The following is a 26,467-nucleotide window of genomic DNA, read 5'->3' as shown; positions in this document are numbered from 1 at the left end:
TAAGAGCCGGATTATGAAGAGCCACACTGTAAGAACTGGAGTATGCAGAGCCACGCTGTAAGAGCCGAGGTATGAAGAGCCAAGCAAAAAGAGCGGGAGTATGAAGAGCCAAGCTGTAAGAGCCGGAGTATGAAGAGCCAAGCTGTAAGAGCTGGAGCATGAAGAGCCAAGCTGTAAGAGCCGGAGTATGAAGAGCCAAGCTGAAAGAGCCGGAGTATGAAGAGCCAAGCTGTAAGAGCCGGAGTATGAAGAGCCAAGCAAAAAGAGCGGGAGTATGAAGAGCCAAGCTGTAAGAGCCGGAGTATGAAGAGCCAAGCTGAAAGAGCCGGAGTATGAAGAGCCAAGCTGTAAGAGCTGGAGTATGTAGAGCCACGCAGTAAGAGTCAGAGTATGAAGAGCCAAGCTGTAAGAGCTGGAGTATGTAGAGCCAAGCAGTAAGAGCCTGAGTATGAAGAGCCAAGCTGAAAGAGCCGGAGTATGAAGAGCCAAGCTGTAAGAGCTGGAGTATGAAGAGCCAAGCTGTAAGAGCCGGAATATGAAGAGCCAAGCTGAAAGAGCTGGATTATGAAAAGCCACGCTGTAAGAGCCGGATTATGAAGAGCCACACTGTAAGAACTGGAGTATGCAGAGCCACGCTGTAAGAGCCGAGGTATGAAGAGCCAAGCAAAAAGAGCGGGAGTATGAAGAGCCAAGCTGTAAGAGCCGGAGTATGAAGAGCCAAGCTGTAAGAGCTGGAGCATGAAGAGCCAAGCTGTAAGAGCCGGATTTTGAAGAGCCAAGCTGTAAGAGCCGGAGTATGAAGAGCCAAGCTGTAAGAGCTTGAGTATGAAGAGCCAAGCTGTAAGAGCCGGAGTATGAAGAGCCAAGCTGTAAGAGCCGGAGTATGTAGAGCCAAGCTGTAAGAGCCGGAGCTACAGATCACCTGCATCGGATTATTCTGTACATACTTAAATTTACGACAAGCAGTTCAGTTTTATCAATCAGCATTTGTATATACATGTATTGAATATTAAACTACTGGCCCTCAGAAAGGTAACTGATTATTCCAATCCAATTCTATTTTTTATTATAATCAAAAGGATTCCATGCTACAATTGATATGAAGTTTACTGTAATGCAAATTTTAAAATGGTCATACATGTACATGTACTGGTATTATTTTCAATGCACCAAACCATAAAAAAATGCTTTGAAATGATGACTTAAAATTGCAGAGTTTTGCTCTGGCACAAGATACTAGCATATTCCAGTGAATACCAGTTTGTTTAGCTAGAGTATGGAATATACCAGTGAGTAAAAGGGAGGTTTATTTAATGTGTTGTATTAACGGTGACATTAAATTATCCATCTATTTTAGAATATGCTATTCCTATAAATCTAGAATTGACGTCAATGCAGGTGTTTAGTTATTGTAATTGTGAAAATCTACAATCATATTTACTCGCGAAATAAACAATCACATCAACATATATAATTGGGATGAGTTGGCATTAATTGCAGGCAGCAACAAGAGATGGGGTTTTCTTAGACACTGTATATAATAATAGATGAGTGAATATTTAAGGTGGTATGGGACACCTACATATTTTGATGTATATCTGTAATCCCATGGAAAGGAACAAAATCTAGAACAATTTTATTAACCTTTTCTTTCCTGAAATTGTTACCTAATCGTGTAGTGCAATGGGTTTGAGTTCTAATTATGAACTGTTAAGTCATGAGTTCGAATCCCGCTGGAGATTTTATAATTTTTTTCCTTTTCCAAAAAATTTCAAACATTTTTTGGGGTCAAATGTTTTAAAATTTGAAAATTCTAAAACAGTGAAGGTATTTTGATTTCTTGTACTTTTATCCACATTAAAAACGACCTGTTCCTTTACCACCTTAACCCAATAGACTTCCCCTTTTTTTGACAGTATAAAATGGTTTTGAAAGTTGATACAAGATAAATCCCCTCTTTTCATTGAGGAATTTTAGATTTTATTCATTGGTTTTTAGCTCAACTAAGCTGAAAGTTTAAGTGAGCTTTTCTTATCCGGTTCAGTCTAGCGTGAGCGTGATCCCTGTTTGTCCAGTGTCTGTCCTGAAACTTTTACATTTTCGACTTTTTATCTTCTGAACCACTGGGCCAATTTCAACCAAACTTTATTAGCACAGTGGTTCTCTTTGTAAAGGGAATACAAGTTTGTTGAAATGAAGGGCCACACCCTCTTTCAAAGAAAGATAGTTAAGAGTTATTGAAAATTTGTTGGTACCTTTAAAAAAAAAGCGAGAATAGCTGAAGCTTTAGTGGAAGCATTCTCATGTATGGAAGATTTCAGTTTCTTCAAATCATGATTCCTCAAGATGAGGGTGGGGCCAAAATTGAGGGTTGAATTTTAACATAGGAATATAGAAAAAAAATCTTTTGAAGATCTTCTCCTCAAAAAATGATATAGGCTAGAACGTAAAAGTTGTAAATTGAGAGGAAGCATCCTCACGTAGTGTAGATTCATGATTGTTCAAGTAATAAACTGGGGCCACAAGAGGGGGGGGGGTCAAATGTTTCATTTGAAAAGCATATGGTATTACTTGCATGCAAGGATTTTACATATTCTTGACATGTTGATTCTTATTTGTTTTGACTGTGGCCCCTGTAGGGTTCTTGGGCCCCACAAGAGGGTCAAAGTTTGATGTAGTTTTACATGTTAATATATATAACAGTTGTTTAAGATCTTCTTGGGGACTGCAATGCTTATTCTGTGACATGACTATAAAATTTTCTTGTTACAAATAGGGGGTATATGTTTAAAGCTGCTTGGTCCGATTTATTTGTTATTACAGTATCAAAATTTTTTCCATACAAACCATTTATCTTAGAAAGTTATGGACTTTCTCCTATTTACACCAGCAGAATCAGTCTCCTTTCAAAGTTAGAAATATTCAAAGTAAATAAAAATAATTTCTTTTTGGGCAAACGAAAATGCATCACGGGAATGTTTAGAAAAAGAAACCGTTTGGTTTCGTCCCCCGAATGATTGAAGTTATTCAACCCGCATGCTATGCATCGATTGTAAAGAAAGCAAACTTAAGAAATATTAGCGAACAAAACGTACATACATTTATTTGTAATTTGTCTGATCATTTCGACCTTTATTCAAAGCGATGACAAAGTCGTAATACAACCATACCCGTCTCCTCGTCAGGGGTGAAATTTAACATGAGGCGAAATAACGCGGTACCCTTTTATGTCGTTTGTTTTGTTAGCAAATTTTGTACGTATTTTTCTTCATTGAAATTTGGCTTAATTGACTGGGAAAACTACTGCAATGTCTATTATTATACATATACTTAGCATAACCACCGTTTAAAATCGTGCATAAAATTTGATATAAAATCGGACCAAGCAACTTTAACATAAGAATACCTGGAGAAAACTCGTAAATCTATTTATACAGGATCTCCTCTACTTCATTGTCCAGATACTTTGTATATGACTCCATAAAGCTGATTTTATTATGACTACAAGCTTGTCTTTTAAAAAGATTGGTGAGCTAGCGCTGTAGCCATCGTAAAACACAGAAGCAGATTTCTAAAACGATTAACAATAGGAAGACACAGTGGTGTAGCCTACTGGAATTGTGCTGGAGTGGGGTCTTAATTTAGAACTGTGAATCTAGAGTGGACGTCACATCGGCAATGGCATAGCTTATTGCCTTAATCATTATGTAGTTACTGTAATTTCAATTTCGAGGTGAAAATTTTCAAGAACCATTGGTACTGTTTTGTAGCAATCGTATCTTCTCGGGCCTTTCCGGCAAGTTCGGAAAACATATCCGAAGTTGTTTTCCGAGCTTGAAGGAATTTAAAATAAAGTAAGCTATCTATTATAATATTGATTGTTATACTTTCATGTTAAATACTGAAATCTGATTGGTTAAGACGCAGTTAATAATATTTACTATTACCCTCAGCGTTAGCAACGCACTTGGCAACGGGTAACATTAAAAAATATTACATGCGCGAAAATTATGCGCGTACGGTTCACTGTAGAATTCACGTTATTCCTATATAAAAGCAGTAAAATTTTCTTAAAAATTTTAAAAAAGACATTCAGTATAACAAAATAAATAGTGCCTGTTTGGGGGGGATAACAGTTGAAATTGACACCCCTCGAAAACCATTGTCAACCTCCGCTTCGCGTCGGTTGACAATGGTTTTTTCGGGGTGTCAATTTCAACTGTTACCCTCCCAAACAGGCACTATTTATATAATATAACGTATAAGACCTTAAGATATAGTTACTTTTTGACTTTTGCAACTAAAACACAAAACTTCATATGAATATGATAAAACGAAATTTAAATGGTACAGTTTATCTACAGTAGTAAAGTATTCCCAGAATCCCCCGAGAGCGCTAGCAATTATTGTTCAGGTGAGTGATGAGGCCTATGGGCCTCTTGTTTTGTTGGGGTTTTTTGTAGTGGTGGGGAAGGAGTAATTTTTGTTTTAACAATTTGCGAAGATTTATGCTTTAAAAAAAGAATTCAAAGTATTAAAGCAATTTTTGACTTAAAAACGTCCGGTATTGCATATTGTATTATAGTTATATCGTATTTATACATATTTATTTTTTCTTTGCTCGGTAGGTTATTCCACCGTGTACAACCGGGATGGGGAGACTCGCGAAAACTTGATGATGTCTGAATAAATACAGTATAATTATACAAATACATTCCTGATACACGTCAAGCACGTTTTTGTAATATATATTAATCGTACATACCACACACAAAGCGGATTATGGGTCTTGAACAGGCGATTATTGAACTAACGTTATTTAGTAAGCATCGTCGGTAACCCACGGTTGATTACGCGTCGTTCCTCTCTACATCAGATGTAGAGAGGAACGACGCGTAATCAACCGTGGGTTACCGACGATGTTTAGTAAGATTCTCTGACGTACATCAATCTTCGTTTCCATGTTTACATTGTAACCAAATTAATAACTGTGGGCGGTAGATCTCGCTTGAAACTAAACAAATGGCATTAAAATTTGATTAACCATTTGAAATACTCAAGTAAACCATTGTAAACATTAAAAAATTGGATAATAAAATTTTAAAAACTTTAAACATAATGTATGTCAATTTTCCTGGTACTTATGGCCGGGTGTCGAAACCAAAAGTCTGATATTTCACACGCAAAGAAAGAATGGGGTGGGAATGAAAGTGGGACCGCTGTATCAATTGGATCTCCGTTATCTGCTGTACAATGTACAGGCACGTGGCATCGGGGGCAACCCCCCCCCCCCCCCAGTTTTTCTCGCAGGAACTAAATTTTTAAAATTTACATATAAAAAATTGAATTATCATGGAGTTGCCCCCCCCCCCCCCCAAAAAAATTTTTTTTTTGGGCATGTACAAAATTAATAGAAAAATAAGGAACTTAGGATTGAAATTGAAGTTATATACTACGCCAGCCCCCCCCCCCCCCCCCCCCCCCCGGGATTAGGATTTGGAAGATTTTGGGAAAGTCCTAATTTCCTTTTTTTTCTTCTTTTGCTTGTCAAGATTTTTTGGATGAGTCTGCCCCCCCCCCCCAATCTTTCAAAAACCATGCTACGTGCCTGATGTATATATGGTTAACTGACTTAAGTGACATGGATAAACAGTCCCACTGAAGTTCAAACGTGGATCCAGGATTGGAAGTTAGAGTGAGGGCCAGTTTTAGGAAGGGGTTCTGGGGGCTCCTGGATTCTATATATTTTGCAGGGTAAAAATGAAGGCTTCAAATTTAGACTTGCGTAATATTTCTTCTCGAGAGTATACTTAAAATACTTAACAATTTTGAAAGGTTTGGAGACTTAGGATAATAATAGGTTAATAATTATTTCACGCGGAAATATACATATTAATATTCAATTTAACTTAAAGGATGAACAATAAGTAAAAAGATTTTATGTTTGTCACAAAATGGTACATGTAACTAAGGTGGCCTTCTTGAATTTGATGCTTACCGTAAATTATTCAGGCTACGAATATCTACGTAGTGGCTAGGTTAGCCTACCGTTCAACTACGTAGTAGCTACGATCTTGAACGCAGCCCTGCAGAAATCCCATCATAACCGTCTGCATTGAATAAATATAAGAAACTTTTCCATTTATTTTTTTCTTACGAATAGCTGTAAATTAATCAGTTTAAAAAATCTATTTCAAAGGGACGATGTAAATGAAGTTTAAGAAAAGAAATGACGCAAGCTTGTATCACACAAGCTATATATGAACCCCAGGAGAGCGTAACTAGAAATGGGCTTTTTAGAACCATTTGAATCACCAATTTAACAAGAGCTTGGACTTTGGGTAGTTGTGTCAAACAGCAGTGTGACGTAGGCCTGTCTATTTCATTGCTTGCCACTCAGCCATTGCTCTTTGAAATCAACAAGATTTGTCTGGCTTTTGAGCTAATACTACGCAATCGGTGCACATTTCGCTTGAAACCGCGTCATTTTTAACTTGTTTTGATGCAAGAAATAGATACAGTGTAGCTGCAGTGTCCGTTGAACCGAAAGTCCAAGGTCTTGTTAAAATGGTTCTATGTAAGCTACACCATCCATTAAACCCACGAGTTTTCTTTATACTACTCCCGGAGTTAAAATTAGTCTAACGTAGAGTAATCTCATGAGTTTCCAAAAAGTTGATAATTAAGACTCGCAATTTGTACATTTATTTGCCAGAAGGAGTACGATTTAACTTTAGAGGGAGGGCGTGCCGGATGCGCCCCCATCCCTTTAATCCGCCACTGACATTTTCTTTTTAACAAAAAAAAAACCGCAGAAAACAGAGAAGGCAGTTATAACTTAAACCTCTATACGTACATTTTACATAAATGCTTTCTTTGGTGATTTATATGGGTTTGAAGGTAGCAAGCATTGCAGATTTTTAGCGGTGTTTCATATTTTGGGTTGCTGTTTTGATACGCAAAGTTATATTTTTATCATGAGAATAAAATTTGAACGTTTCAATTATTTTATTCATGTGTTGTTTTATATATATATATATATATATATATATATATATATATATATATATATATATATATATATATATATATATATATATATATATATATATATATATATATATATATATATATATATATATATATATATATATATATATATATATATATATATATATATATATATATATATATATATATATATATATATATATATATATATATATACACACACACAACGTTTGTTTCCCCTATGTTTTAAAAAAAGGTATGAACAACTTCGAATAAACAGATCTACAGATCTGCTTGTACATGTACGTCAAATTCTATTCTTACCAAAACCCATCCCCTATGCTACAGGTATGAGTTATCTGGACTTTGAATATATGATATTACTACACATATGTAAACACAAAGTTCATTTTATTGACTTCTCGATACTGGTTTATGAAAGTGCGTAATATTTTGTAAAATACCTGATAATTTGTTATGACGTCATTTACATAGTATTAATTATAAAGCTATATATATACGCTTTAATTTTCGTTTATTATGAATGAAGATGAAAACATGTTTTTGTTATGTCGTGCTGTAAATTTTGAATTTACCGGGTGGCAGTAAATACAAAATTTATGTTGTAAATTTTGTATTTACTGCCACCCGGTAAATTCAAAATTTACAACATGGCAGTTCAGTTACTTATAAATTTTACCCCCTTGTACTGTAAACTACACTGCTTAATTCGATGGTGTTATAAAGATTGCTTATGCAATCCCCCCCCCCCCCCCCAATTTTAGCTCACCTAGACGAAGTCGAAGAACCGCGTTATGCAATAGTACCACTGGCGTCGACGTCCGGACCTGGTTAAAGTTTTTGGAGCAGGTTCTGTATGACTATCCAAGATATTACTAGTCCTATACATTCACCAAAATTACATGGATGGTGAGTCAGGACCTACTCGTGAACTTAAAGAATTTGAATGCTGAATCTGGGCCATGAATTCCAGATGATGGAGAAGGTTAATGTTTTTGGAGTAGGTGCATTTTGATAACCATTTCAAAGTCTACTGGTCCTATCTTCACCAAATTTGCATGGATGATACGTCTTATGATACGTATACACTTGACAGGCTGAGCCTTAGGTTTCGGATGCTGGAGAAGATTAAGGTTTTTGAGCTGGTTAAAGTTTTTGGAGCAGGTGCCCTCCGATGATTATATCTTATTTATTACTGGTCCTAACTTTACCAAACTTGCATGGATTGTGTATCTTATGATACTTGTGCACTTGACATGCTCAATCTGAGCCATAGGTTTCGGATGCTGGATGAGGTTAAGGTTTTTGAGCTGGATAAAGTTTTTAAAACGAGTTCTCTTTGATAGACAAATCATATACAATTATTGCTGTATTTGAGGTCAATACGATGATTTAGCTACCCTCGAAGTCAAGTATTCTCCTTGTCTCCGGCTCGGTGAATATAGATAAGTTTAGAAATCTTTCATTTTAAACTTGTTTTATTAAATGATTCAGCGATGAATTGACAGACATATCAAATTGAATATTTTAGTTTGAAGCCATAGCCGATCAAATTGAAAAACGTGATTTTTTTTATTGGACGATCTATTTTTATTCCAATGTAGAGAAAATCAAATGTAATGTTGACATCCTAGGTCACGTGCAGGTGAATAATTAATTTGTTTATGTCATTTTAACTTGAATCATTTGGTTCCCCTATTATTTAGATTTATTTTCAAATTCTTGAATATTTCAATTTTGATAAACAGTTAAAATTTCTCGATGTTGTCTATGCAATCGGAGACTTTCTGACCATGTTGACGTGTATTTTTGAATTTTTTTTTTTTTTTTTTTGAGGGGGGGGGGGGGTATTTCTCTTATGTAGTTACTCTGGCAAACCGGTAGTGTAACAGTGTTTAGACCTAAGCACAAATCATCACCACTGACAAAACTCGGTAATTTTAAAATATTTTAAAATAATCGATAAATCCGATGCAATGTATCCAGAAGCATTGTTTTCAAAGAGGCCTATTTATAAATACCTTGAAAATACAGGTAGTCAGATTTTAGATAGTACAAACAATTTCAGTATTTTTGTAGTCGTATACGTATATTCCTACGCCAGAGTTCAATACTGGCTGGGTTACTTCTATCTTTTAATATTACACAACATGATTCATATCGGGTTTTCCGTCTATAGCTCGGAAATCTTGTAGGAAAATCCCGATAATTCATGTAGAAAGTGTGTGTAGTTATTCAAACATAGCTAAGAAAGTGCTTGTCATGCAAAATTACATATTTTTCATTTTAAAATGAATAATAATCAATAAAATCAACTCCCGTCAGTACTTCAGTACTTTGATTATATAAAGCGGTATGGGGCACCTCAGGATGTTAGAATTATGGATGAAGATACATTTGTATATCAATTAAAATATGTTAATCATGCATCGTTTTAAAATTTCAAGATTATATTTGACCATAACTTTGCATTTCTAAAATTCTTTTACAGGAAAAAAAATAGAAATAGTCTTAACAGGTTTCGACCGTTTGACTTGCACTGACCTTTGGCTCTACGCTGTTTGACATGTAGGCCTAAGTGAGTAAAACAAAATACGTAAGACTTAAAGATAGAGGAAGAAAAATTCAGCTGTGTATTGTAAATTTTTTAATTTTAAAGTATATTTTAAAGGAAGTACTCGCAATATGGAAGCCTATTGTGCCTAAAATAATCATTATATGTAATTGCAACTTAATTTAAGGTGGCTCAACACACCAGTGCATTATATTTGTTGGGTCGATAAAGAATCAATTTTGAAAAATTATTGTACAAATATGAGGCCGAATAAAATCATTTGTGATTTTTTTTTTAGTAAAAACATCGTTTCGGCTACGAACAGGAGAATTTGGAGTAAAAAATTTGGTATCGATTTATGCACAATACAATTTGATTATTAGTAAATACATATCAAATACGGCGAAAAAGCTTTATAATATATTTTTGAAAAAAAAACTATAAAAATCAAGAATTGTAGATTTTTTTTTAAAACCTATAGATAAAAACTACAAATCAACTTTCGCTCGCATTCGAAAACAGTCTGTAGGGCTTATATTAATCTCTTTCCGAGGCTCTTTGATTGTGCGGATCAGTCTAGAGATTTAAAGCTAAGAGGGTGTCTAATAATTTAAGTTTTTTAGCAAAACCATTGTAATTCGTAAAACATGTCCTCGTGGAATTAGTTATCAACATGTGTGCAGATTCCAGAAAATTTTCTGGGGGAAAGGGAGGTGGGGTCCGAGGCCTTTTTTACGGGAATTTTTCAATTAATGTGAATGTCAGAAAATAACTGCCAAAATATACGAAAATTTCATATTGTATATTAACCTTACATTATATTTCAAAACAGATGCTCTAATATTTACATCAAATAATTTACGGAAGTCTTAATTGACTTTTTTATTGAGGCACTTTCATGGAAGAACTCGAAATGTTCATAGAACGAGTTACTCTATACCCTGCAAGACCAAAAACCGAGCCCGAAAACAATTCCCAAATATTGTAAATTATCATGTATGATGTCTTCTCTCGGCAGGGGCTCTGTTGGACAAGGGAAGAAAAAGGTTCAGGTAAAATACAACGTATAATCTAGTTTCACAACATATGCAATATTGCTCTTTCATTCCAATTCACACCTGTATTAGAGTTTTCAAGGATCTCGAATTTCCTCTAAATATTTGCAGATTTCGTTTATCATAAGAGATGAAGTTGAAAAATACAATCGATCAGGAGTTAATGCTATTCAACATGATCCAGATTTGAAAAGGCTCTATTCGGCTGGAAGAGATTCCATTATACGAATATGGGATACCCGTACAAAAAAGGTTAGTTGGTGAATTACATTTCATTTTACTTGGTGATAACAGTAACTGAGTAACAGTGAGGTCGATTTAAACATACGGAGCACTGAAAAAAGGGTGCTTTTTCAGTTATTGAAATGCCAGTTAATTGAATTGATCTTATTGTCCTATGCAAGCTCAAACAGTCAAAGACATTCACGTATGAAATATTTGACCTAGCTATGAATTAAGTTTATATGAAAATCCTTCTGTGACATTTGACAGTGCTTGATTGTAAATGATAAAATTTATGAATGTTACGTTATTATGACGAAGATAGTAGTAAATACATTAACTGGGGTCCATGATCTTTAGTTTATTACTTTGTTCTCTTTGTAGGATCCGTATCAGAAATCAATGGAGCACCATATTGACTGGGTCAATGATATAGTACTATGTTGTCGAGGAAGAATAAGTAAGTTTACTGTCAAACTTTTTCATTGTAAGCACGTTTGGATGTTGTTCTTGGAGAAAGGTTTATTTCAGTTAGCTTGATAATCCAGTCAACTTTGTAATACCTACACTACATGGAGCCTACAGTGTTTACTTTGTGCATATAAGCTTTAATAAGATATTGGCACTTCATCTATTTTTTTTTTTAAATGTAATTTCAAAGAATTCAGAATTATTACTTTATCTTTTGAGTAAGTAATGAACAAATGATATTTAATTGATGTGGTATTTTTCTGTATGGTTTAAGGTCATTGAAAAATATGTAGAGAAATTTTTGACATGTCATCTCATAAGATTTTCCATACTGGAATAAAAGCAATCAAATACAATTCAGATGCGGTATCTTCCATGCGAGTACAGTGTATTACCTATACATGTACTGATTAGTCTATTTAATGATGCTTAAATTAATATTCATACAACATGTACAAACACCAAAGTAATCACACTTAAAAGCACAATGGAGTGATAAAAAAAAAGCACAAGTACAACACTTTATGTAAAATGGAATGAAGATCTCACTGTAAATATTGTAATTTGTATTGATTTTATTCATGTTGAAAATGTTTACGGTATTGAAGATTGTCAGTGTTTTATTCTTCTAGCTACATGTAAAAGTTTTATTTTTGTTTTACAGTGTTATCTGCTTCTAGCGACAGTACAATTAAAGTCTGGAATGCTCATGAAGGAACATGTATGGCTACATTACGTCCCCACAGGGTAAGAAATCCACATTGAATCCCACACATGCTGGTACACATGTATATAATAATTGATCAGATTTGTTTAAGAATGCTGCATGTATGAAGATATTTTGTAATAGCAAGACGCTTTTTGCAGGATTATGTTAAATGTCTAGCATATGCCAAGGACGTTGAGGTGGTAGCATCTGCAGGCTTAGACAAGACGATATATTTGTGGGATGTGGAAGAATTGGCAGCCCTTACCTCCACCAATAACAATGTCAAAGGTAAAAACTCTGATGGGAAAGTAGAGTTCTCAAACACACTACCATTACTTGTAAGATTTGTAACATCTACTGGAACATATATTGGTAATGTTTAAAACAAAGATATAATTCAGTGTGTTTCATGATACAATAAATATAATTTATTCAATACAGGGAAAAATTTTGCCCACAGTTTCGTTATGATTTGAACAATTTCGATAGCTCTGAATGTTAACAAAATTTATATAAAGGATAGGTAAAGGATTACCGTAATGAAAATAATAAGTGTTGGTCAATCAATTAAGAAAATCCATCTGGCTATCAAAAACTGGAACATTCTTTCATCATCAAAATTATTGAAACATAACATATTTTAATTAACCTCTGAATAATTACAGAGTCCAAAGTCCATGAGAAGTCTTCTATCTACAGTTTAGCCATCAATCCCCCTGGGACGATTCTAGCCTGTGGATCCACTGAGAAAGCAGTGGGGGTGTACTCGGTGGGAGTAATGGATACAAGGGGTCCCCAGGATATAATGCGGCTGAAAGGACACACTGATAATGTCAGGGCTCTAGTGTTGAATAGGGATGGAACACAGGTATTACTGTGTTCATGTACTTTCCATCATGTGAAAAATATCCACGAAATAAGTATGCTTAGGAAATTCTGTTCATTTCCAGATTAAAAAAGCCAGCTTGATAATTTCAAATTTTAATTTATGAGTTTTTTATCTGATTTTTTGCAGTTTATTTGAATTTGATTTTACTATAAGCTTATAAGAATGAATGTTCCACGTTTCTGAATTATAGTAATAATTCAGTAGTTTCCAAAAAGATTAAAACTAGTTGTTAATTAATCTACAATTTTTTCAAGCAATCTCCGAGTCCTGAGCATGACTTTTTTGTTCCAGTGTTTGTCTGGTAGTTCTGACGGAACAATACGCCTGTGGTCCCTGGGACAGCAGAGGTGTGTGGCCACGTACCGTGTCCATGATGACAGTGTGTGGGCGTTACAGGCCAATGAATCTTTTACCACGGTCTACTCAGGGGGGCGAGACAGGAGGGTCTGGGCCACAGACCTACTGAATCCCGACTACAGAACTCTTATATGTGAGGAAAAATCACCCATATTGAAGGTACACATCTGGTATTTCTTTGTTGACACTATATTAAATGGAGGGTTGTAATTTAATGAAAGATTGGGCCAGGGTTTTTTTTTTCAGTATTGACTTTTGATAAAAAAAATTTTAGTGATGATTGCCTTCAGTGATAGAAATCCCATATCTAAATATGATCCAAATGTATTTCATGTTATTTTGAATCGATATCATTTTACATTGGCATTAAAATAGATTCTACCTTGTACATTTGTACGAGTAATTTACAGTAAATAGAAAAAGAAAAGCAATATATTGAAAGATTGTACCAGGGTGCATTTTTTTCAGTCCTGACTAGACTTAAAATATATTTTTTTATCAACGCTTGTCTTTAGTAGTAGAAAACCCATATCTATATTTGATGATTCATGTTAGGTTGAACAGAATATCACTTAATGTTGTCTTTGAAATAGACTTATACCAAGTGATGTACATGTACACGAGTAATTTACAGTACATAGAAAAAATAATGCAAGGTTGATTTATTTTAGCTGGAACTTGTGAAAGGGGACACAGACTATGACTCCATGTGGGTGGCCACTACAGACTCCACCATCAAAAACTGGGTTTGTTCACAAGAACTTCAAATTTTAGTTCTTTTCATTAATGCTAACATAAAATAGCTTGAGCACTAAAGTTTCATTGCAACATTCTTCTACATTCTTAAGAGTCTTTGGTACAAAGATGACTTGCTATATCTTTGATTTTATTATTGATTTTCAATGGAATTTTTATTGCAACATTCTTATAATAATTAAATGCATCTTCAGCATGGGGTCAAGAGAGGGAATATTGTAAAGACAATGTTTAATATTATTTATTCCTCATAGAAGTTAACAAAGTTGATCTTTTCTTCACATTTTGAAAACAATCTAATTAAAATTAGATCTTTGATCCACTCCAAATAGATCGCTACACAAAGTATGTTAAATTAATGTCTATTAAACAGTATATCATCAGTAAAAATAAAATTGAAACCTACAACAATTGGTTTTAATTTGCAAAATATTGCCCGAATTGGAAGTTGTATTATTGATTTTCTTCAGTGATTAAACAGAAGTACTTTGTTGATGATCTGACTTGCAATTTGATTTTTATTTTGTAGTCCTTGAAGAATATACAGAAAAGACTGTCAGGGGAATATGACAATGAAAATATCAAACCAGTGTATACACAGCCCAACTCTACAATCAAAGGTGGGTGCATAGGCATTGGAATCAGAAGGGAAGGGGGGGTGGCTTGTCCTCACCCCCCCCCCCCCCCCCCCATTTTTTTTTTTTTTTTGGCAAAGTTAAAAGTTATACAAAACCATTACCAAAAACCTTTTTTTTTTATTCCTTTCCTTTTTTTCTTTTTTTTTTGCTTGTCAAATTGTCAAGATTTTTAAAAAGTTTAGCCCCCCCCCCCAAACTTTCAATTTGCTTCCAACACCACTGTGGTGCAATACATGTACCAGTCCAGTACTCATACAAAAACAAAGTCTGTATTCAAGGTCTGTATAGTGCATGTACTGGGTAGATGTGTAAGGTTATCAACTTTTAAGGTATGTGCTGCAGCAACAGTACTGAAAGACAATATGTGTACCTGTACATGTAGGTTAAAGATCAAACAAGTATATGTTACCAGTGTACTGTACTGTGGTTTCATCAATATTCGTTGAATACCAATTTTCGTGGATTTCGTTATTACATGAAGGTTGATCCACGAAATTAAGTGTTCATTGAAGTGCAATTTCTATTAACATTTTGTATTGATAGGGTCATTGGCCACGAATTTATGTATTCACGAAACTGTGATTTTCACTTTATCCATGAAAATTGATACCCTTGAAAATTAATGAAACCACAGTATTACAGGGGTATTTTTGCCTAATAATAAGTTGCAAAGATAGATTTTGCCTCATGTTAAATTTGCCCTTAACAGAGTTGTAGTGAAAGAGAAAAAACTTGCAGTTATCAATTAATAGACTTGTTCTAAATTTGCCTGTTGTCAATTTGGGTAAATCGACTGAAAATAAAATATGGGGTAAATATCCTTGTAAATAGTATGTTCCTTTTTTTCAGAAAACTTTATAATTTTGCTATGGTTTCTGATTTGGCAGGTGGTTCCAGCATCAGACAGTACCATGTATTAAATGACAAATGTCACATCCTGACCAAAGACACCGAGAACAATGTAGCACTATGGAACGTCCTCAGTGTAAGTCTATAACCAACAAATATCAGTCAAAGATCCTCTGAGCTGGGTAAATTCGAATTATGATAACCAATCATGAGACTCTGTCATTGTATTGGTACATGTACATGTCTTGATTTTTTACCAGCTTTTTTCTGAAAAGGATGTTTTTATACAACTCAAACTTAGTTAGAACTTATTGATAATTTAATGCAGAAATGTACAAAAAAATTTAAGGTACAAGCAGTTAAATTACAGAATAAAGTATGATATATTATTATAAATACAATATTTCTTAGCTTTATACATGTACATATATGCACATCTTAGATTCATTGATATTGCAATTGTGTAAAAAGCATATACCGGCACGGTCTACATGTACAGTACATGTAGATATAATCTTGTACCTTGCCCTTCTTTTTAAAAGGTAGATCCAAATATCCTTGCCAAGTTTAATTTTGCAGAGAATACATGTAAATAATATGATATAGATTCTATTGAAAAACTTGTGTTTTTACCGAAGATAATAATTTCAGGCCCAGCTGATTGAGAAATTGGGAAAGGTCAGCTTTGAAGAGGAGATAAAGAAACGGTTCAAGATGGTCCACGTCCCTCATTGGTTTACAGTAGATCTAAAAATAGGGGTAATAAACTTCATCTCTATTAAAATATTGTCTGTTGTTCCACTTAATGGATTACAATGTGTTTAAAATTTGGATTTCAAATTGTGGAGTTTAAAAGAATCCATGCTGGCAAAACACTTAGAAACAAGAAACTGCAAGATAGATTTCTTTTAAACCACACTTTTGACTGCTATGTAAGACATGGTCGTTGTTTTTTGCAGTTATTAACAATACATTTAGATGAATCAGATGTTTTTTCTGCCTGGGTGTCATCCATAAGAGACCTTGGCATAAATCCACCATCTGAGTGGGAAGATTGCAAAAGTAAGATACCAATTATTTCAATTCATCAGTAAAGTATGTATATGAATTATTTTTTTATCGTATAAATCCGTGGTGGTTTAATATTTTTTTTTTCGTTTTGTCTTTTCAAAAAATCTTAGATAAATACCCAAAATTAATATGTTAGATGATATTGCCATGAACTCGAAAAAAAAAAATCCATTCTGCCATCTAAGGGGAACAACTGTAAAATAATGAAAGATGAATGACAACGTGCCTTTTACATTTCAGTAAACCTAGGCCAACAACTTTTACGAGCCCTGTTTGAGCACTGGCCAAAGTCTCACATGTACGAGAACCAAGGTAAAAACATGCTATGTGTTTCGTAAAGGATAAATGAATTATTTAATCCCTGAATTAAAATATTTCTCCAACTGCCTCATAATTCAATTTGTAAGATTCCTAATTTTACTTGAAATGAAAGAATTGGGGTAAGAAAAAGAGAATTGTTGTTTATTTCAGATGGGATGAGGGAGATGGCTGATCCTCTACTGTTTTCAGTACCGGAGCACACACCCATTCTAATCAAGTATGTATTCGTCTAGCCAATGTCTGTGCTCTGTTCCGTGTAACACAACCACTTACCACACACCACTAGGAATGGTCCATCATATGGAGTACTGTGGTTTCATTCATATTCAAGGGTATCAATATTTGTGGATAAAGTGAAAATCACAGTTACAAGGATACATAAATTCGTGGCCAGTGACCCTATCAATACAAAATGTTAGTAGAAATTGCACTTCAATGAACACTTAATTTTGTGGATCAACTGAATAACGAAATCCATGAAAATTGGTATTCAACGAATATTGATGAAACGACAGTATCAGATACTAGTTATGCAGAATGTCATACATAATTATGGTTTTAATCTTGTGATGCTTGCAGTGAGAGAATTTTATGAGAAAAGTAAATCATCTTGAATTTCAATCAAGATAAAAAAAAATGCATTAACTGAGTAAGAAAACTTTTGATATTCAAGCATTTACAATACAGGCACATGTACATGTACAGTAAAAAAGACTCACCCTGACAAAAGCTTACTTTTATGTTTGATTTAAAAGTATCATAAAATGGGTGGAAAACAAAACTTGTACTAGTGTAGTTACGGTAATGAATTTTTGTTGGGGGTACTTTGTTCTCATTAACCTTTGTCTTTACTTGTGACTACTTTGACAGTACATGTGACGACGGACATGGTCGAGCACATTTCCATCCTTTCCTATGCAGGGATGCAGACAAAGAGACCCAACAGAAATGTCTCAACGAAGAAGTCCCTTCCTGGGCAGCTGAAGTTCTTGCTCATGTCAGTTTTATTCAATATTTTAATCTGTGAATTATAATTTCTACTGTAATATTTAATTAGTGGGTAAGAAGTCACTTCTTTGAAAAAGGCTTAAATTTGTTCTGCTTATTTCAGAAAAACATGTCCCAAACTGTGACCAAAATTGCATTCTTTCTTCTACAATATCCAAATAGTGGGATCAAAACAGCACCAAAGTGAGTGTTCATCATAGCTTAAAGCAAAGTGTCAGCTTAACCCTAAAAGAGATTGTAAAGAGCGTTAATCTTCAGGCTAAAATAAAATTATTGTTTGTTTGGAATTGCCTCCCGCCTCATTGAAATACCACCCGCTGATGAAATTTTATTAGCAAAAAATAAAGAACTCTTTATATAGGGAGATTTTAATTTTTTTTTTACCAATTTTTAATTAGTTTGAAAAATTAAAAAAAAAATCCCTCCATCCCTCCTGGATCTGGAAACCCCCGGGTGGCAATCTCAAACAAACATTTTTTTTTAAGGATGGCCTTATTGCAGTCAGATCATACTCTCTTTAATTTTATTACCTTGAATAGGTTTAATATGATTTATGGTATAATATAATTTACAGTCATAATGTTGGAATAGTTTACAGCAAATTTGTGATAGATAAATTCCCTCCTCTGCTTCCAGGGACCGTCTATCAGCCAGTGATATGATACAGGTGAGGAAGGTGATAGAACATGTGTATGAGAAGGTTTTACGGCAGGGAGTCGAAAACGGGCACCAGTCAGGTGAAAGTGGCGACCACGAAAAAGAGGCTCAGGACATCAGTAAACTTGCTGCGGAAAAAGTGGAACTTCTTTGTAACGACCAGGTACAAATTATATTGAAGCAGATCAGTGTTTTTGAAATATGAATATATATTTTTTATATGTTTTTTTTATATACGAATATATATTTTTATATGAAGTCTCGTGTATTAATTAGACTTTGGGTAATGAAACCGACTTTGTTATGAGTGTGAATTTATTTTTAGCATGTTTATTGTAAACATGTTTTACTATTGTTTTCATATAACTTTAAAATGATATTTTAAGTAACTTCAGAATGAGATAAACGGGCAACTGGTAACTAACTGGTATTTATTAAAATCTTTGGATGCAAACAACAAAGAGCAAAATTAAACACAAATTCATTTTTTTTATCGTTATTTTCAGGTTCTTGATGCAAACATGGACCTTAGAACTGTCAAACATTTCATTTGGAAACAAAGTGGAGACCTGACTTTACATTACAGACTACTCAACAGGTGATTGTATAAGTGTTATAGGAGATGGACCTACCAGTTTTACAAACACTACGTCGGGCGACACTGTACCAAGGTTTTGCACCCGTTCATGACCTCTGTGTCAAGGGTCAAGGGACCACATTTGGAGATGTGCAAACTTGAAGAAAATTTTTTTTAAATATTTTTTTCAATGACACTGTTTTAAGTTGTTTTGTCTCGACACACAGAACCAAATTTTGTTGTAAATGTGGAACGGCCTGACCTAATGTGGTTGTGAAAGCCATGCAAGGTGACATATTTGCACCTTTGGTAACAGCAATCATTCATACACCCCTCATCAAGTTGGAGAGGTACCGAGGAATGTACGTCCATTTTCTTGTTGGCCTGTCTGTGAAAGTGTGTGTTTTGTAACTTTAAAATTGTTGGTTAAAATACTGATATTAGTCTATATCTGTTGTAAATTTTAACCATTTGTCGAAAGTTACAAGATTGTATGTACAATTGTCAAAATCCATGGTCAAGATCATCACTTTTCAACTCAGAAAATCAGCAAGGATTTATTATTGAAAAAAGAATGACTTTGATTAATGATTAGTGGTTAAAGTTCAAGGTCAGAATAAAGTCAATTAAGAAGCGTTCATGGCCTTATGATAGTCAGGTGCCAGTAACCATGGTACTAAGTATACATGTTGTCTCTTGCCTTAAGATACGCTGTGACCTTGGGGACCATTTTGTGTACCATACAAGCCTAGGTTACCATATCTAAAGATGCAGTAAAATTTATCTTGTCAAAACTAGCAAGGTATTTAAACATGGTCATTTGGTAGAGTTGAAATTTTGACGTTGTGAATTTAAGGGTTTATCTGATCAAAGGGTGTGTTGTGATCTCCATACAAAACCATTTGGTCAGTGGTGCTTTGTCTACATCAGATGTTACTTCCTCTGCTTTATAGAACAGCCTATTGAAGGTTAAAGTCTCCAGGAGACAGCTCTAGTTTTACTTTGTTATCACACATCACACGTGTTGAAATAGAATCTGCTTGCATCTATAAGCAGGGCAGATTTTTACATCTTTGACTTTGTTATTCTATTTTTCATTATTGAACTTCAGTAAGATTTAAACAGAAGAAAATGAATATTTACATGTATGTACACTGCATGTTCTGATAATGGCATGATATTGTTATCTGAATAATAAAAGATAGTTAAACCAGTTTTATTAGCTTCGTTAATGCAGTAATGATTGAAATTTAAAACAAATATGATTCCTTTAGAGTTACATTGATCAAAACTCTGGTTGACTCTGAACTAAATAATAGACCCAAACTTTTGAGGTCTATCCCTCTATTCAACAAGCTGCTCCACCCAAAGCACTTCACACAAAATAATATTTTAACTTTTTTATGGACATGAAATTGGCCAGCATTTTTTCTTGTCTGTGTCTTTTTGAACATGACTTCAACCCCCAATTCAAGGGTGTTTTAATCAATCCAGGATGTCACATCTATATTGACATTGGTTTTAAAAATCAGATCTTTCATATTTCCCCCATTTTGAGTGCTTATAGCTGCGTCTGTTATCTGTTGTGAGAGGATCACCAATCACCATGATCACTTTGTAGTAGTCTTGTCTAGCGCTTTGATCTTTGGTAGACCTTTGGTCATCCAGTTGGTTGACAAGTAGTCCATGACACAAGTTGGAAGAACGTTAATAAATCTCGCCAGTATCTAAAATTTAGAAAATATATCTTAATAATTCATTTGTTACTATACGGCGGTATGCAACAAAATATATCAACCCAGGAGCGACAAATCATGGCTTACTTTATTTACTATAGGAAAATCATACGCTGATTGCTAGAACTGCAGCTCGTACTGAACGGTTTTGAATATCTTACCCCCCCCCCCCCCCCAAAAAAAAAAAAAATCATGCAATGCCCTTTGCCAAGCCCCTTTGACTTTAGCATGCCCTCGGACAATTGACAATTTTACTAAATAAATGTATAAAATTATTATTTATTATTTTAAAAAATGAGTAACCTACACAGTCGTCATAGAGACCAGAGCCACCAGCCACTAGGTACCTAGCGGCCGGGTTCTCGTTAGCCAGGGCGTCTTCTATAGCATCCGATACAGGATCACAGTTAGGGTACGATGACGTCAGGTGGGAAAGTCTCTCATATTGTGCAAAGAAGTACTCCTTCCCATAAGTCTCTTTAACTTCCGGGGATGCTGCCTCCCACATAGCATCTCTAGCCTTAAGGAGTCTTTGGTACTGCAGTCAGAATTTAAAATAATAAAAATGCGACTTGCCTTACGTCATTCATATATGAATTTGATAATTTCCCCAAAAGGTGGCGAGGATCCATGTAAAACAAATGGAGAGAGACGCCATTTTACTGTGACAATCTTACGTTTTCTCCTTTCACAATAGCTGTACAGGTACTGAAGTTCCCGGGTTCCACGAGGGATACCTTCACTCCAAACCTCGCCATCTCCACACGGAGACAGTCCGAGAAGGTTTCGATACCATGTTTGGTCACCCCATACGCCGATATACAGGGGTAGTAGATCCTTCCCTTGACACTGGTTACGTTGATCACTCGTCCTGTGAAAAAAGAACTCACGCTTTTCTGAAATGTCCCCCCTCTTTTTAATACCATTCTGTATTTCTCATTTTATATTTATTCATACATGTATATGAATCAGTTTAATTAACATATGAAACGCTGAAGTTAAAACTGATAAACGTTAATTGTTTACAGTTTTCTATCATAATTACTTAAAACACATCCCCACTAGTACCCCCTTTCTTTCTCACAGATTGAAAAAAAAAATTAACATCACAGCAGCAGAAGTCATTTAAGCTTCAAAAAATTAAATGCATGTCAAAATTAACTTGGAAAATGTTTATGAGAATTCACGAAAAACTCTTCCACACCACGGGGAATCGTACATATCAACCTCAGCGACTTTCACTTAAATCTTTGTTTTATTTCAAGCCCCTGTCTTTGAAGTTTAAACCTTAAAGTTCAGAGAAGCGAAGCAGAAGAGTACACAGAAAAAGAGAGCAGATAATTAATAGTTACGGCTGAGTTTATTGACAGAACCTCGTCAGCATACACGGGATGAAGAACGATTTTAAGGCTGTTCACCTACATAAATACAGAGTAATTGAACCATTCCGGCAGGAAGGTTAGCATTCCTTCCATTACACTACATAGTAATGGCCGAACTTGTCCTGAGGGAAAGATGTAAGCTTCTAGTCATTAGTCTATTCTTCGTTCAATAGAAACAAATTTACGACATTATTAGGAGCAATTAAATCTATGTACCTTAAGTTTGGTACTTTTCTATGATTTGACTTTAATTATATATCATGAATAGTGTTTGGACTTCTCAACGTTTCTCCCCCCCCCCCCCCAAAAAAAAAGAGCATTTATTTTACAATGTTTTCCATATGGTTTATAAAATGTTTGATTGTTACATTTTTGGATGTCTTTGTGATAACACTACGAATCAAGTTTGTATCGTCCAATAAATGAATTTATATCAATATCAATGCCGCAAATGACGTATGGTGGGGAGCAATTTGATCACTTGACCCATATCTGTATACTTTTAAAACAAATACATGTATAACTCTTCAACGAAATAAATTACTAGTATCATCAATTCAATAAAATCAAGAGAAAAATAATCGGGAACCTTTTGATTTTCTTATCAAAGGTAAAAACGTCTTAGTGACGCTGATGGTTCCAAAGAGATTCACGTCTGCTACACGTCGGTACAAATCCAGCGTCAGAAACTCAACGTCTCCGTACAGGTCTATACCAGCATTGTTCACCACGCCCCATAGTCCTGGAATAAACGTCCGAACTTATCATCTAGACTGTTGCTAAATATGACATTTTACCCTCAATACCAGGGCAAGGTATTTTTGCAAATAAGGCATTACATTATATATATTATATGAATGAAAGCTACATATTATTTGGAAAGTCTTTCTAGTTATCCTTGATTTCAAAATTGTACATACAATGTATGTTTATAACAAACCATTGGGTAACAAATGATAGAAACAGCGCAGACGACGCACAGTGATGCCATCCTTAAAATGTTTCACAACTGCTAAATCAGCCATGTTGTTTACGACTATAGTCTGTCCCAAGATATTTTTGCCGCATATTTTCTTAAATTATTCAATATTTATAAATACCTCTTGGTTCAGACGATGTTCATTCAATAGTATGAAAAAATCCCAAGATTTCCCCTTTGAAACGCCCCCTCTAGCTTGTCGGGTATCAGTACACGGCTAAAAATAAAAAGTCTACGAGGTTTTCCCATTGCCTAGGAGATGGAGACGCCCGGATGATAACGTTGAAAAATTACGCGAGGGGTCCCGAGTACTTCCGAATGGGGAAAAGATGTCAACATTCCCCATTATAAATCTCCGTAGGAAATCTGTTTTCGTTCCTGTGAATTTTTACGAGGGAAAAATGATAATGTGTGAATGAAGTTATCTTGGGAATTTTCTCTTTCATCGATTTTAATTGCACTTCAGTCACAGGTATGTGTATTATAATTAAAAATCGTTCAAATATGCAGCATAAATATCTTGGGACAGACTATAAAAACATGCAACTTCTCTCTGAAATTAGGTCAAGTAATAGTTTATCTCACCACAACCCGTCTCCTGGTGCACTTTCTCCACATATTCGCGCGCCTTCTCAATGTCGTCTGCTTTGGTGACGTCAAGCTTGACAATATGGAGGTATTCCGAACAGGTATCCCGCAGTGCTTTCGCCCCCTCACCGTCCGGATGTAAACAGCCCGCGAACACCGTGAATCCGATCTTATCCAGCCGTTTTACCACCTCATGACCGAAACCTGAATTCCGCAAAAAGTGCTTTTTTCATTGCAATAATCAATGTACTTTTGATAAGATGAAGTACTATAGCAATATTCTCCGATAATAAGCCTTAAGTAAAAGATAAACAACTAAAATTGCAAACAATTTTCGAAAGTGAACAAAAACTAGGTGAAACTATATATTAACTGCCCAGCAAAGAAAACGGAAATTGTTCCACAGTATGTTATCAATCTTCGTGCGTCACGAGTCATTGTCTGACGTGTAAATGTGTTTGATGACTTGAAAAAATGTTCTAATATATTATGGCAAGTACCGTGTGAAAACCGTCATGACGTTATGGAGAAAATGTATTTGGTAAGAAATCCGATTTAAAGCTGGACCACGATCTAACCAATCAAAGTGTAGAAATACAATCTTAGAACTTTTAAAAACTGCCTTCAAACAAATTGTTTAGAAATGTTCATTTCATAAAGTGGTAACGTTTTCAAATACATAATACATGTATCTGTAATGAACAATGCTTACATTAGTTGTCATATGGTGCTTAGTTTGCTAAGCGTTGATCGTTTAATGCTACAATAAGTGCACGGACCCTAAGGACATACGTCACTACGTCAGATTTCCAAATAGTTCATTCGGCAAGCCTCTATTGGCCGATTCCGTTGCCTACACCATTAGATTAGATGAGGTTCGAATCGATAGAGGTTGGCTAAATGTTTCTCCCATGTATATATGGAAGTATTGGCCGTATACTCAATGCAACGTAGTGCTCAATAATAATGATAATTTACGTGGTTTTGCTCTCTTTAATGGTCTTTTAAAATGAAGATACCAGAATAGATTTTTTTTAAAAGACAGTAAAACTCTATCCTTGACGGTTTGTACTTGTATAATAATCTATGAAGAAAGCGAGTATTACAGAAATAAAGTTAACCTACGTCAATTTTGCAATATTAACCTTCAAGGAAAATTCTTCTAACAAGAGCATCATGGATCAAATGTCAACTAAGATTTTAATGACGAATTCCGACTGATATTCATTAAACTTTTCTATGAATGCAAGTGTTACGGCAATAAAGTTTCGATCATCAACATTGACTGTGCAGATTTTTCCCTAACTAATTATAGATCAATAAACGAAAAAAAAACCCGACTTGAAGACATACCTGAATCACAGCCGGTAACGAACACGCCTTGCCCTTGTATGTGGATCATATGTTTACCTCGCCATTCAAAGCCAAAGTAGTAAACAACTACCACAAAAACTACAAGGGCTATTTGTACAAACATCTGGAAAAAAATGGAACGGACTAATAACTAAACTAAAGAAGGATTCCCGGGAAAGCCAGTCAACAAAATCAAAAACTTTTTCAAACTAAATATACATTTTAAAAATTACAGCAAAATAAAATCTCAAAAATCAAGGAAAATTTGCACTGAAAAACATGTAATTTGTTAAGGATCGAAAATTTTAATAACTTTTTTTATCGGGTTAAATTACACGTATATTGTTATAGCACATACTTGTTTCCGTACTTTTTTCTTGCCAAATATTTTGGCTATAAAAAATCAAACTTTTCACACCGTTGATGCGGTGTCATATAATCTGCATTATGCTTTTAAGAATGAATGTTTTCAAATGTAAAGAAAAAATGACGAAATTGATTCAAATTAACACGAGGAATTAAAATGCGACGAATCATTTCACGTCGTGGAGATAGAGTGTTAACGTTATATACGCAGCTCTTATACCGTTAGTAAATAGTAAAATTATGGATGAATTATTGACAAGCAATCTCTGATGTAAACAATTCTCTTTCAACTTCTCTTAAAACAAACATCTGAAACGAGCTTTACTCAAGAGATTACGAATTTTAACAGTTTAAGGAAAACTTACGCTTGAATGCTGTTTAAAATGTGTACGGAAGCCCACAATCATCATCTGTAAAAATGGATACCCGTCTACTGGTACTAAATCCGCATGATCCAAAGGGAAGGGGGGGGGGGGGCGCACGGGCTGTGCATGAACATTTGTAATTTCTCTAACAAACCACCTTTATTTCATTATCTTTTATTATGATAGAAATTATTTTGAATTTTATGTTAAATTTCATTACACGAAGGGGATATTTCTTAGGACTTTAAAGTCACTGAACATGTGTATCATATTTCATATTTATAATATGATATATAAACAATAGTCTGGAAGGTATGTAATAATGATTGTTATACTTTCATGTTAAATACTGAAATCTGATTGGTTAAGACGCAGTTAATAATATTTACTATTACCCTCAGCGTTAGCAACGCACTTGGCAACGGGTAACATTAAAAAATATTACATGCGCGAAAATTATGCGCGTACGGTTCGCTGTAGAATTCACGTTATTCCTATATAAAAGCAGTAAAATTTTCTTAAAAATTTTAAA

At 34.7% G+C, this 26,467-nt stretch overlaps 2 protein-coding genes across 2 annotated transcripts; one reads left to right on the top strand and one right to left on the bottom strand.

The window, feature by feature from the left end:
• Positions 1 to 10,516: 10,516 nt before the first annotated feature.
• On the top strand, positions 10,517 to 20,381 carry LOC128190537 (WD repeat-containing protein 48-like). Its single transcript, XM_052862619.1, has 18 exons — positions 10,517 to 10,638; positions 10,753 to 10,893; positions 11,248 to 11,323; positions 11,999 to 12,081; positions 12,202 to 12,331; positions 12,709 to 12,911; positions 13,224 to 13,448; positions 13,961 to 14,035; positions 14,575 to 14,665; positions 15,571 to 15,668; positions 16,184 to 16,291; positions 16,492 to 16,594; positions 16,844 to 16,915; positions 17,075 to 17,141; positions 17,795 to 17,921; positions 18,036 to 18,115; positions 18,569 to 18,752; positions 19,096 to 20,381. The coding sequence occupies exons 1-18, from the start codon at positions 10,585 to 10,587 to the stop codon at positions 19,189 to 19,191; spliced, it is 2,013 nt and encodes a 670-aa protein (XP_052718579.1). The 5' UTR covers positions 10,517 to 10,584; the 3' UTR covers positions 19,192 to 20,381.
• LOC128190543 (D-beta-hydroxybutyrate dehydrogenase, mitochondrial-like) lies at positions 20,367 to 25,993 on the bottom strand. Its single transcript, XM_052862631.1, has 7 exons — positions 25,936 to 25,993; positions 25,205 to 25,328; positions 23,849 to 24,055; positions 22,874 to 23,026; positions 21,580 to 21,773; positions 21,210 to 21,440; positions 20,367 to 20,893 (listed from the first exon to the last, which is right to left on the bottom strand). Exons 1-7 carry the CDS (start codon positions 25,978 to 25,980, stop codon positions 20,777 to 20,779), a joined length of 1,071 nt encoding a protein of 356 aa, XP_052718591.1. The 5' UTR covers positions 25,981 to 25,993; the 3' UTR covers positions 20,367 to 20,776.
• Between the last annotated feature and the right edge of the window lie 474 nt (positions 25,994 to 26,467).

This window comes from Crassostrea angulata, chromosome 1 (genome assembly GCF_025612915.1).
Source record: "Crassostrea angulata isolate pt1a10 chromosome 1, ASM2561291v2, whole genome shotgun sequence".
NCBI lineage: Eukaryota > Metazoa > Mollusca > Bivalvia > Ostreida > Ostreidae > Magallana > Magallana angulata.
The sequence above is the reverse complement of the archived record's forward strand: the minus strand, read 5'-3'. Positions and strand labels throughout refer to the sequence as shown.

Coding starts and splice junctions, on each gene's coding strand:
- LOC128190537 (XM_052862619.1), top strand. CDS start 10,585: ATGATGTCTTCTCTCGGCAGGGGCTCTGTTGGACAAGGGAAGAAAAAG. Junction 10,894..11,247: donor GGGATACCCGTACAAAAAAG/GTTAGTTGGTGA, acceptor TTCTCTTTGTAG/GATCCGTATCAGAAATCAAT. Junction 18,116..18,568: donor GGGATCAAAACAGCACCAAA/GTGAGTGTTCAT, acceptor CTCTGCTTCCAG/GGACCGTCTATCAGCCAGTG.
- LOC128190543 (XM_052862631.1), bottom strand. CDS start 25,980: ATGATGATTGTGGGCTTCCGTACACATTTTAAACAGCATTCAAGC. Junction 24,056..25,204: donor CGTTACCGGCTGTGATTCAG/GTATGTCTTCAA, acceptor TGCGGAATTCAG/GTTTCGGTCATGAGGTGGTA. Junction 20,894..21,209: donor CTGGTCTCTATGACGACTGT/GTAGGTTACTCA, acceptor TCTAAATTTTAG/ATACTGGCGAGATTTATTAA.